Source organism: Nicotiana attenuata, chromosome 8, assembly GCF_001879085.1.
Source record: "Nicotiana attenuata strain UT chromosome 8, NIATTr2, whole genome shotgun sequence".
NCBI classification, from domain to species: domain Eukaryota; kingdom Viridiplantae; phylum Streptophyta; class Magnoliopsida; order Solanales; family Solanaceae; genus Nicotiana; species Nicotiana attenuata.
Window position 1 is genome coordinate 12454975 of NC_031996.1, and position 11277 is coordinate 12466251.

The following is an 11277-nucleotide window of genomic DNA, read 5'->3' on the forward strand; positions in this document are numbered from 1 at the left end:
ACCATTGTTTGATAAGATCATTACATTATAGATAGTTATTTGGGCTAAGGGCATTTGAATTGATTTTAAATGTTTGAATAGATCTGATCAAGAAGTTGTCATGAATCCAAACTTTGAAAGGTGAGAGATCTCCACTCAAAAAATAAAAATAAAAAATGTTGAAAGGTGAGAGATCTACATAATAGTTGAAAACCTTGCGGAAGTTGGAATATTCCAAATATAATGATATAATTAACACCACCATGGTATTTTAATATGATTCACTATATTTATGTGACAATTGATAATCTTTTCACATCAATAATCCCGTTCCAAAACAAGAATTACTCAAAAGGCGGGCATTGTAATTACTCAAATGATGTCATTTTGCTACTCTTACAACATTCACATTGAAGAGAAAGATCGTATACTATACACGTATATGCTTCTTCAACCTTCAGATAAGCCAGTTATGCTGCAGACTTGCAGCTGGAGTATGTCTATCAAGCTTCTCTATGCAAGCACCATTTCATGTATTCCCGTTCCACGTCGAAAAGAGCTGTGCTTCTTTAACCTTCAGATTACCCAGATATGTTGCAGACCTCTGCAGCTGGACTGTGTCTGTATCTTCTCCACATACCACCAATTGTACTTCCACTAAGTTGCTCAATGGGGATGTCTCGTGTAAAGGGACTTAGGGAGTCGGCAGTAAAAAATTTCTTCCACAAACGACCAGGCTCCATGAAAATGCAGTAATGTTTATCATCTAAACCAGTGAATTAGCACCAGGCTGAAACCTGATACCACTTGCATATGAATAAGGACTAACCTTCCAGGTAACCACGCTATCATATTCCAGTGTTCAATCCCATTGCACATTGCTTTTGGTAGTATTCATTTGTCGACAACACTGTCCCCTAAACTTTCACATCAAACTGCTTCTTCATGTTCTCTGAAATGCGCTTACACTCTTGGACAGATATAGCTAAGGAGGATTTTTTTCATATGCCTGTCATTTTATCTTTGTTAGTTTTGAATGCGTACCTTGTCACCATGGCAGCAAGAAACACCAGTCGTGTGCTATACTCCAGTACTCTCTTTTCCAACTTAGACACTCGAACTTCCAATAGAAAGAAAAGTTTCTTGCTGCAGAACCGCAAGCGATTTGACACCATTAATGGCATGAAAGCAGGTACACATCCGACATGTGGCTTTGAGGATCCTTAATATTGAACCATTTGCTTATATTTACTTCTGAGCTTTGATAATCTTCTTTGCAGAGGGAGTTTGTCATGTCTCCTCCCCATTTTCTCCAAGTAATATACAATCTTTTTAAGTGTTTCCATGACTTCCTCGCTATCAGTACCAAAAGCTTTCTCTTGAATTTTCAGTACTCTCTTGAGCAACTCTAGCAGTTCACCATCATCCTTTCCCAGCTGGGTCTGAATGGAGACCAAACAGTCAAGAGCCTCCCCTGCATATAGAAACTCTTTAACCAAAAGGGGAGAAAAGAAAGAAAAGAACCGAGAAACCTTAAACACGTAACCAGCTACTACTTCATATTACATGGATAAAGAGGGCAAGCAGATATAACATGAATGAGCAAATGTGCAAACCAAAAAAAACTTGCAATCTGCAAATATATACATACAATTGACGACGAACATATAGGAGATAGAAACATAGTGATTAATGTTAAACATTAGGAAATAGGACAAGCTCACCAACTGGTAGCGAATCTTTTCCGAATGCCTTCTCACGGATTTGCAGAACCTCTAATGCATATTTTTCGGCTTCCTCGTTACGGTTTAGATTGTATAGAGTAACTGCAAGATGCAGCATTGGGAAAGTAACAGATTGATCATCAGGTGAAACATTCTTCAACATAATCTGCAAACTCATCCTTAGCAGGCGCTCAGCTTCAGCAAATCTTTTGGACTGTGAATAAGAAGTGGCTAGATTCACTAAATGAGAGACTGAACTGGGATGCCCTTCTCCCTTGAACTTCTCAGTTATCAACAAGCATTCCTCCAATAGCAGGCGGCCTTCTTCACCTCTGAAAGATAAATAAGTGCTAAAGCAGTCCTCAAAAAGGATATACTTAAATCCTCACCGTGGAGAGAAAGAAATGCTGGAGTTTTTGAAGACAAAAGGGACAGTGTTATTAGTCTTAAACACAAGTGTCTATTTTTGCTTAGTTTTTGGTGCAACAGGGTAGTGCCAATGTGTTAGAGACTTGAGCTGGATGCCTGTGTTCTTTGTTTTTTATTTTTATTTTTTGGATATACTCCTTTCCAGCATTCCCTTAATGCTGTTTTTTCATCTATAAAATCCATGTGTTACTCATCAAAAACAAAATAAAATTAGTGGCAAGAAAAACCTCAACCTCCGTAAGAAACCGAATTTAATTTTTGTCAAAAAAAGCATATTGTTTAAACGTGAATGTCCCTAAGGTCTATCCTGATTCCAAAGGCCTATTCACGGAAATACTGAGTTGTAAATAGGAAACAACTTTACTAAATGCAAATAAGAAAATGAATTTATTAAACAATAGATGGTAAGTTAGAATAAAAAAGAAGCCGAAATTCGATACTTGTTAAAGAGGAAATTGGGGGAATAAAAAGCTTTTATCAAACAATTTAAAATTGAGGTGATTCCATAATTTTGGAAACCACGGGAGAATTATGTGTCTTTGGAGCAAAATTCAAGAAAGTTTATGTGAGAATTATGTGAGAAAGAAGTTTTCGTTAAGCTTGTTTATGTAACTAACCCTATGTTTAATTAAAACATGATCCTCACCTTCCAACCACATGAAGCAATTCAGCCAAGTCTACTCTCATCTTCTCCATTATTTGATCGTCTATGGCTATATAATCAGAATCTTTCAGCCTACGAAGAGCCTCTTTATACAGATCAATGGCTTCATTCACTTCTCCTGTAAAACACCACATGTATGAACACGGCACTTTTTTGGGGAATAAATGTCAAAATAGGAATAATATAATCCACAGAGAGCCTAGAAAGCATAATAATTTGTAATCCTCCTAATTTGGAATGAAACCAGTGCATTATGCTCTAGCACTTGCAGGAAGCTGAAAGTTACAAGAAACTGGAATCTCCAGAACACAAGAATGCCAAGTCACCAATAGGTATTCAAATTTAGTTAGCTGTTCAAGCATTGGCCCTATCTCGTAGTTGCTATTGAGCAAGTTACTTTTCGTTGCTTTCTTCAGTTACTTAAGTGATGACAACCATAGATAAGGAAAACATTATGTGGCACAACAGGAACAACAAACTAAAAGAAACATTAATCACGAGAAGTAGGAAATCATTGAATTTACCTTTTGCACATTTTGCACGTGCAAGATAACTCATAGACAGTCCAACTCTGCCATCATTTTCTCCACATAACTTCATGTATGTGGTCAAAATTCTATATCAATATGAAAATAAAAGCGAGAAAAAGTTAGTATGGTGATTATAGAAACGCAATGATCAACAACCAAGATAAATGTGGGATCAGTGATCACCTATTAAAAGCATTTTCTGCATCAGCCACTCTCCCTTCCTTCAGAAGAAGATTGCCCATCGCAAATAAAGGAACTACCAATTCTTCACTTTCTTCACCTCTGCTAGCTTCGAGTATTTTAACCACACGATGGTATGCCTCTATTGCTTTTGTGGTCTTTCGATTAGAACCCAGGACTTTTGCCATCCCTAACAATGGAGTGACGATAAAAGAACTGGTATTTCCTGTAATGTAATAAAAACGCCGCGAACTGCTTTCAGCCATATATCAGTCATCTAGACGAAGAAGTACTAGCTTGATAACAGTAACTAAAGCTACAAACTTAAAACTTTTATCAACCTGGACCCTTTATTTCTATACAGTTGTATGGCAAACAAAATCCAACCCCATAGTAGATGAATAGAATGCATATTTTAGAAACATGAGCAGCACCACCATCTAACACAAATATATCCATACGTAAAATAAGCAACACAAGAAAAGTGGAAAGAAAAACCGAGTTACCATAGAGTCTCTCAATAACTTTGACAGCTCTTCCATAGAGACAAATGGACATCTCAAGATTTTCCAATTTTTCATACATATTACCCATATGTGTGAGTATCGAGTCAAGAAGAGGCTCCTCATCTTTCAAGTCATCAACAATCTCGCCCAACTGCCAGTATATCATCCCAACCGCCCACATACAGAAAAGGGTGACCAAAATGAGGACAAGTATGAATTTTAAAACAATAAGGACGTTATAGTATTACATGAAAAGCGAAAGTTCTTTATGTCAATAAAAGATTTGTCTTTCTCAGAGATAGAGGTCACTTGATCCTTTCATGGATGATGATTGAAAAACAAGAATCAGGAATTAGCATATATGGAAAGAGAAAGAATTACCACACCCAACAGGGGTTTGACAGAACTTGTGTCCCCAAGGGCCATGTATCCCAAGGCTGTTACATCAAGAATAGCAGCTTCTTCTATACCCTTGTTACCTGCATCTATCTGTTCTTTGACCACTTCATAATTCGCTAGAAGCAGATCTCTGGCCTCATTTTCCTTCCCTATTCTTATCATGGCATGGACTTCATTAAATAAATCCCTCAGCTGCTCCTCAAGAATATTCAGACTGCTAGGCACGTTGTCCTTTAAATCCGTGTACCTGCTGAAAATACATGCTGTCACAGTAGTTCTCAATGGATATAAAAAAAGAACTCAAGTCTCTAAATTTCTATACTTTAAAACTGTTGAAATGTTTAGAATTCATCAGGATTTCTTTAAAATGAGGACATAGTTTATACGTAAGGACTTCTAATCTATTCACCAACTAATGGGTTTAGCCAGTAGCATCAAACTTATAGATAATGCTGGTAGATTACCGTCCATTTGGCATCAGTACACCTCTTCACAAGTGAATTTTTGCAGAAGCAATGGTGGAGCCAAGTAGATGTCAAATAGGTGCTAAAAGTTGCACCTTACAAACAGATGCTCGTTAGTTTTTTTTTTTTTTTTTATAAAGACAGATGATTCATTAGTGAACAAAATATAACAGCTTATAAAATGCTTCAGCTTTCAGAACTTTGGTTCTCCCTCCCGGACTTCATATTTTCTACTTTCTCATACATGATGTTTTCCATGATTCAAATAGAATAAATTATATTATTTTCTTAAAATCTATAATTAAGAGAAGAATATAGAAATAGTTGTATGGGTGGAGGGGTGGTAGGTGGCACGTAGGTCTACCAAGGTAAATAGTTGTATGCTCTACTGATAATATTGTCAACCAGATAAGCAACTGGATTGTGATCTTAACTTAAAGTAGTAGACCTAGTACAACTAGTGATGAAAAGGCATTTTTGGAATTTTATCTTGCCCTAAAACGTTACGAGACAGTACTCAGTAGGGACGTGCTTTCCATCATGAGACGTGTGCCTCAATTACCTAGGCATGAGTTTGGTGCGCCCAACGCCAGACGCCCCAAGCTCACCCAACAGTTTTTGTGTCAATGGTGTGCAATAAGCACGATTAGCTCTATTGACCCTCAAAATTCCTTAACTATTATAACACTTAACTCCTCAAAATCCTCGTAATGATTCCAAATACTAAGACTAAGTTCGTTAGCTCAAACTGGAGCCATTAAAGTTCTAAGGTGAAGTTTTAATAACAATTAACAATGTCGTCCGGTCTACATTAAAGGGTAACGAGACCGTTAGTTTTAGTTTGTTAGTTTTTTCTCCATATAGTAAGTGTTAGTAACAATCTCCTACCACGGTAGGATACTTATTAAAAATCACATTTTTACACAAGAAAAGCAACGAAATTGTCAAAGATTTGACACTTAATGTGAATAAATCTGCATTTGATCAGAAGCAAGAAACTCCATACCTCGGAGAACCGAGACTTGAATTAAGTCGATATCCTTTGTTTCCGTACAATTCCGGTGAGGCAGCTGACAGAACAAAACCCCTTTTGCAAAAACCGGGAAACAACCCACCACTAGGAAAGCAAAGCTTGAAATTGTAACTTTGAGACGGACGGTGATAAAAGGTGACAGACAATATGCCTTTCTGTAGTCGGTCAATATTATGGGTATTTAAAGATACTAGACTCGTCCTGAAAAATGCAACCCGGAAAAAAAAAATACTCATTGAATTGACAAAGATAAGCAAATACAAAGGAAATGAAGTACGAAATGGGTTTAAGATACCTGCAGGAATTGGTGAGTGGGAAAAAGGTGCAAGAAGTAGACATTTTGCTGCTGTAGAAGCATAGGAGAAACCTTGGGAGACAGGTAGAAGGAGAGATTATCCACAACTATGCAAATCTGCCTGGGTTTTTTCTACTAATTCATTATATTAAAGCCCAACTGAAGTGAACCCGTTTTAATAGCCCGTTTGGCCGTGCTTCTAAACTTAACTTATACTTATTAAAACATATTTTCTTAAAAGGGAAACTTACACAAATGTCCTTAATAAATCTCAACTTACCAACATCTAGCCATTAATCATAGACTTATCAAAATTAGCCAACAAAAATTGAAAAACCAAATAATAGGGTTCTTTCTCTCAAAAAATCACATGCAAAAATCAGCTTCCATATTTTTAAGCGTGATTAGCAACATTAAATACAAGACGGAAAGGAAATTTCATGGACGGGGTAGCAAATAAGGTGATGAAATACAAAAATCTATACAATATTCCAAAATCTAAACAAAAAAGGAACTTTTTCAATGGGTATAGTTGAAATTCATTGAAAATATCTAGATAAGTCAATATACAAAATTTGAGGAAGATTGGAGGTGATTTGGACTGGTTTTGTATTAAAATTCGTAATTAAATCGAGTTCAAAAAAGTCTTCTGCGACACATGTATCACGCATGTATCACACACACATGTATACATGGATATACATGTGATACACAATTGATACAAATATGATACATATGTGATACACAAATGATACACAATGTGATACACATATCATTTTTTTTCATGTTCAGTTTTTACTTCGAATTTTCAATTCAAAGCACCTCAAAACTTCACCAAATCATCCCAAAACTGAGATTCAAGCTCCTTAAGTTGTGCCCAATCTATTCTAATAACACCCACTCAAAACAAAGCAAAAATTTGATATTTTTTTGCTACAAATAGCTAATTGGCTAATTTGGCTAATATTAGTAATATTTTATCAATTGACAAATTTTTGTAATGAGCAACTTATAAATGGACATAGCTGATAATTTTCCTTCTTAAAAATACTTTTTAAAATATTAGCTAATAAATTTGAACAGCAAATAATATTTGATCAAAGTTTTAAAAAGTATTTGATAAGTATATTTTTCTCATAAGTAATTTTTTTAAAAGTATTTTTTGAATAAAAGTTACTTTTCTCGACTTCTCAAAAATAGTTTCTGCTTCTACCCAAAAATATTCTTTATTTCCTTCTAATTACTTTTGGCTAAAAAAAACACGACCAAACAGGCTATAATTTAGCTTCTGTCTTTCTCTTAGTTCTTTTTTTCTTATTCTTTAAAAAAATTCTATAATTCTCCTCTAAATTCTTGGAACCACGGCTTTTGCGCAATTGCTATGTCTTTTACTTTTCGCCTAACTTCGTGAAAAATACATTTCGCGTTAAAGATCACTTTTTTGGGCATTCCTAAAATAAAATGTTTGGAAGAATAAAGACTCGTTGGGTGTGTTTGGTACGAATGAAATTATTTTTCGAAAAATATTTTATAATTTTCTCATTTTGATTGGCTTAAATATTTTAGAAAATATTTTCCTCATGAACTCATTTTCCAAAATTCTTTTTTAACCTTCTCCACCCTATTTCCCATCCCCACTAACCTACTCCTCCACCCCCACTCCCTACCAACCCACCCCCACCCTACCACCCATCCACCCCACCCTTGCCCCAACTCCCACCCCCTCCCCCAACCCACACCCTAAATAGAAATATTATTAATGGTACTTTCTTTTCATGTTATAGATAGAATACTTTTTTTTTTATTTCAACAAATGAGTATTTTTCTTTTCATGATATAAAAAAAGTTTATTTTATTTTAACAAAAAAGTGCCTTCTTTTCATGATGTAAAAAAAAATATTTTATTCCTTTCAACAAAATAATGTAGTAAAAAGTATTTTCTTCATTTCAACCAAAAAAGTTTTTTTTCATGCTGTAAAGAAAATGTTTCTTTCATTTCAAAAAAAAAAAATCATGATGTAGAAAAAGTATTTTCTTTCAGTTCAATAATATGAGTATTTTCTTTTTATGATGTATAAAAAGTATTTTCTTTCATTTCAACAAAATAAGTATTTGTTTTAATAAGGTAACACATTTCTATATAAATAAAGTAGACTACACAAAACTTGTGAAGTCCCCCATAATTATAAGGTGGGTCGCGGGAGAAAACTCTCCAATCCTTTGTCATCTCACAAGGATTCTAAAATATCAAAAATTGATTCATGGTCTTCTAAGTACTCTCCTTTACACCAAAAATATAAAAGAACTATACATTTCATTTTGATCTTCTGAATATTCCTGACTTATCTTCAAAGCATTTTTGATTTTTTTCTTCCCATATTGTCCACCAAATGCAAGCTGGGATAATTCTCCATCTCTCTTTATTATTGGAGTGGTTTCCTTCTTTGTTCGCAAGCTAGAACTTCAGATATTCTTCTCGGCATTACCCACAAGATTCCCCTTAAGCTGATGAATATTCTCCATAGTTGTAAGGTGACTCTGCAGTGCAAAAAGAGATGATTGATTCTGCCTCCTCCCCACATAAGTAACATCTAGAGCATAGTTGGTAACCTCTCTTGATCAAATTATCCTAAGTTAGAACAGCCTTTTTAGCCACTAGCCATGAAAAATAAGCAACTTTATAGGGGATTTTAACTTTCCAAATCAACTTACATGGCCAACATCCTATGATTATTTAAAGTGTTGAATTCCTTGTAGGCTGCTTTAACTGAGAACTTTTGTGTCCCATTCTGTTGCCATGTCATACAGTCTTCAGAGGTAGATGTTCCTTTGAATTACTCCAGTTTTTTTGTAAAACTCTATAAATCTGTCAATCTCCCAATCATTTATTAGTCTTCTAAAGGTCAAGTTCCAACCTTGGTCTGTCCAAACCTCACCTACTGTAGCTTCTTTCTGCTGGTTCAGTGTGTAGATGTCTGAGAAAAGATGTTTCAATGATCCTTGACCTAACCAATTGTCTTCCCAGAAAGATATTTTCATACCATTTCCCACTCTGAAATTTGACTTGTTTATTAGTTTAGGCCAAAAGTTCCTGATAGACTTCCAGAGGCTGACCCCATAGGGATTTCTCCCGGGCTTTGTTGTCCATTTTCCTTCCATACCATATTTTTCTCTAACTACCTCCTTCCATAAGGATTGTTCTTCTGAGGCAAATCTCCATAACCATTTCATATCAAACTTTGATTCTGTACTCTTAAATTCTTGATTCCTAACCCCCCTGCCTCCTTGTTAACTGTAAGGGAGTTCCATCTGACCAAATGGATTTTCTTTTTATCACTGCTGGCTTCCCATAAGAAATTTCTTCTCAGGGCATCTATTTATTTTTATGTTGTAGAAAGAGTACTTTCTTTTTTAACAAAAAAAAGTATTTTTTTTTTAGTTATGGAGCACAAATTTTAATGTTATTTTTGCGTAAAAAAGTAATGCAACACATTAGTTCCTTTGTGTTTGTGTGAATTTTTAGAAGAATAATTAAATTCTTGAAGAAAATAGAGTCCTGAAGACATTGGGTATTTGTGTGTGNGAAAAAAAGAAGTAAACGAAAAAGGGACCCACACAGTAAAAAATTTTCCCTCTTACACGCGAGATTGGGAGAGTGAAGCTACTCTCTTTGCCACGTCACCATTTAGGGTGGTCTTAACACCCCAAATAAGAATAGGGGGGACATAGGTCGCAGGTGTGTAAATAATTTTTCCGGACAAGTTTAATGGGTAATTTATGTATTATCTCTTAAATCAAATATTAAGTAGTCAGCATCATCTTGATACATGGAGTATGATATATGATTGCGTCGGCAATAAGAATTTTTTAATATCGTACAATATAATAAGCAAGTAACATGGCTATTCCCCTAGTGTTGATTCGTTTTATTAGACTTACGTGTCTGTTAGGAGTGAATTCTTTTGATAATTAATTAAATAAAAAAAAGATATTAGTAATATTATACATTATTTAAGTTTAGTACATACTACATAATTTGATTTGTTTTAGATACATAATATCAAGACAATCATTTTCGAAAGAAGAAAATACCCTTTTCTTTTTAGTCCTACCATGGTAATGAGGGGCTCAACTCGGAGTATAAAAATAGAGGTATATTTTTTTATTTTTTAAAAATAAATACGTGAGTATTATTATAAAAATAATGAGTATTTTGTGTGAAAGAATCTGAATATTTAATTCAAAACACATAATCAATGAATGAAGTTGCTGGCACCATCATAATATTCCTTGTTAGTAACCTGAAATATTCGATGAGGAACAAGTATATTCTCTAACACTTTCTCACACATGTAACTTGTTTGCTCAAAAGTTATCGTGTGCTTTATGAGTGCAAAATAATACAAATAAGTTACGGAAAAATCATAGCAAATCGTAATAATCCATTGGACCAAGCGAAGAACATGAAAATAAGTACTCAAGGTTAGGAGAAGAAATCTTAACAGCTTTTATTGACAATATTGGTTTGGTCTGCCTCTCCATGAAGAGGTTCAGAGCCTTACAATGGTGTTTTCTCTTCCCATAAGATGTGTATATTTTTCTCTTCTCTCTCTCTTTTGTGAATAGTGGTGAAGAAGCAGCCCCCTTTCTAGGGCTTCCGCTCTTAGTATTTATAGATGTGAGCTTCGTGAGCTGGCAATAAATGGCCGTGACCACGCTGAGGTTCCGTCCCCATGGGGGAATGAATGGGCCGTGCCCTCGTAGATTAAATCGGACAAGAGTCGAATCCTGTTATGAATAAGTGGCCATACCACTTATTAATTATGGATTAGCTCAAGACGAGATTAACTCCGTTAATTACCGTGAGATCGGATTCTGACCCATACAGTTAGTCCCTCCGCTTATTGAGGTCGTGTTTCGGCCGAGCTCGATGAGCGTACTTCATCGATTGTGATTTAAAAAAAAACTCGAATAAGGGGGTCGACTTATTGACGGCGGTGGCCTTAGCCGTTTACACGTTGGAGATGGTCGTAGCCTTTCATATATTGGAGAGCCTTTCATACATTAGAGATGG

At 35.3% G+C, this 11277-nt stretch overlaps 1 protein-coding gene across 2 annotated transcripts; it reads right to left on the reverse strand.

Moving 5' to 3' along the window:
* Positions 221 to 6330, reverse strand: LOC109230931 (nephrocystin-3). 2 transcript variants are annotated; one of them, XM_019396422.1, is made up of 9 exons: positions 6204 to 6330; positions 5882 to 6109; positions 4394 to 4658; positions 4013 to 4163; positions 3510 to 3732; positions 3321 to 3412; positions 2779 to 2914; positions 1704 to 2035; positions 221 to 1453 (listed from the first exon to the last, which is right to left on the reverse strand). In XM_019396422.1, the coding sequence occupies exons 1-9, from the start codon at positions 6245 to 6247 to the stop codon at positions 1203 to 1205; spliced, it is 1722 nt and encodes a 573-aa protein (XP_019251967.1). In that variant the 5' UTR covers positions 6248 to 6330; the 3' UTR covers positions 221 to 1202. The 2 variants fall into 2 exon arrangements, with proteins under 2 accessions (XP_019251967.1, XP_019251965.1); XM_019396420.1 differs by having other exon boundaries at positions 4394 to 4661.

Bases quoted from the DNA above. Each gene is read 5' to 3' on its own strand.
- LOC109230931 (XM_019396420.1), bottom strand. From the start codon at position 6,247: ATGTCTACTTCTTGCACCTTTTTCCCACTCACCAATTCCTGCAG. The intron at 3,733-4,012 runs GTAACTCGGTTT...ATTACATTACAG, and splicing joins AGTTATTGAGAGACTCTATG to GAAATACCAGTTCTTTTATC. The intron at 1,454-1,703 runs GTGAGCTTGTCC...TTCTATATGCAG, and splicing joins AAAAGATTCGCTACCAGTTG to GGGAGGCTCTTGACTGTTTG.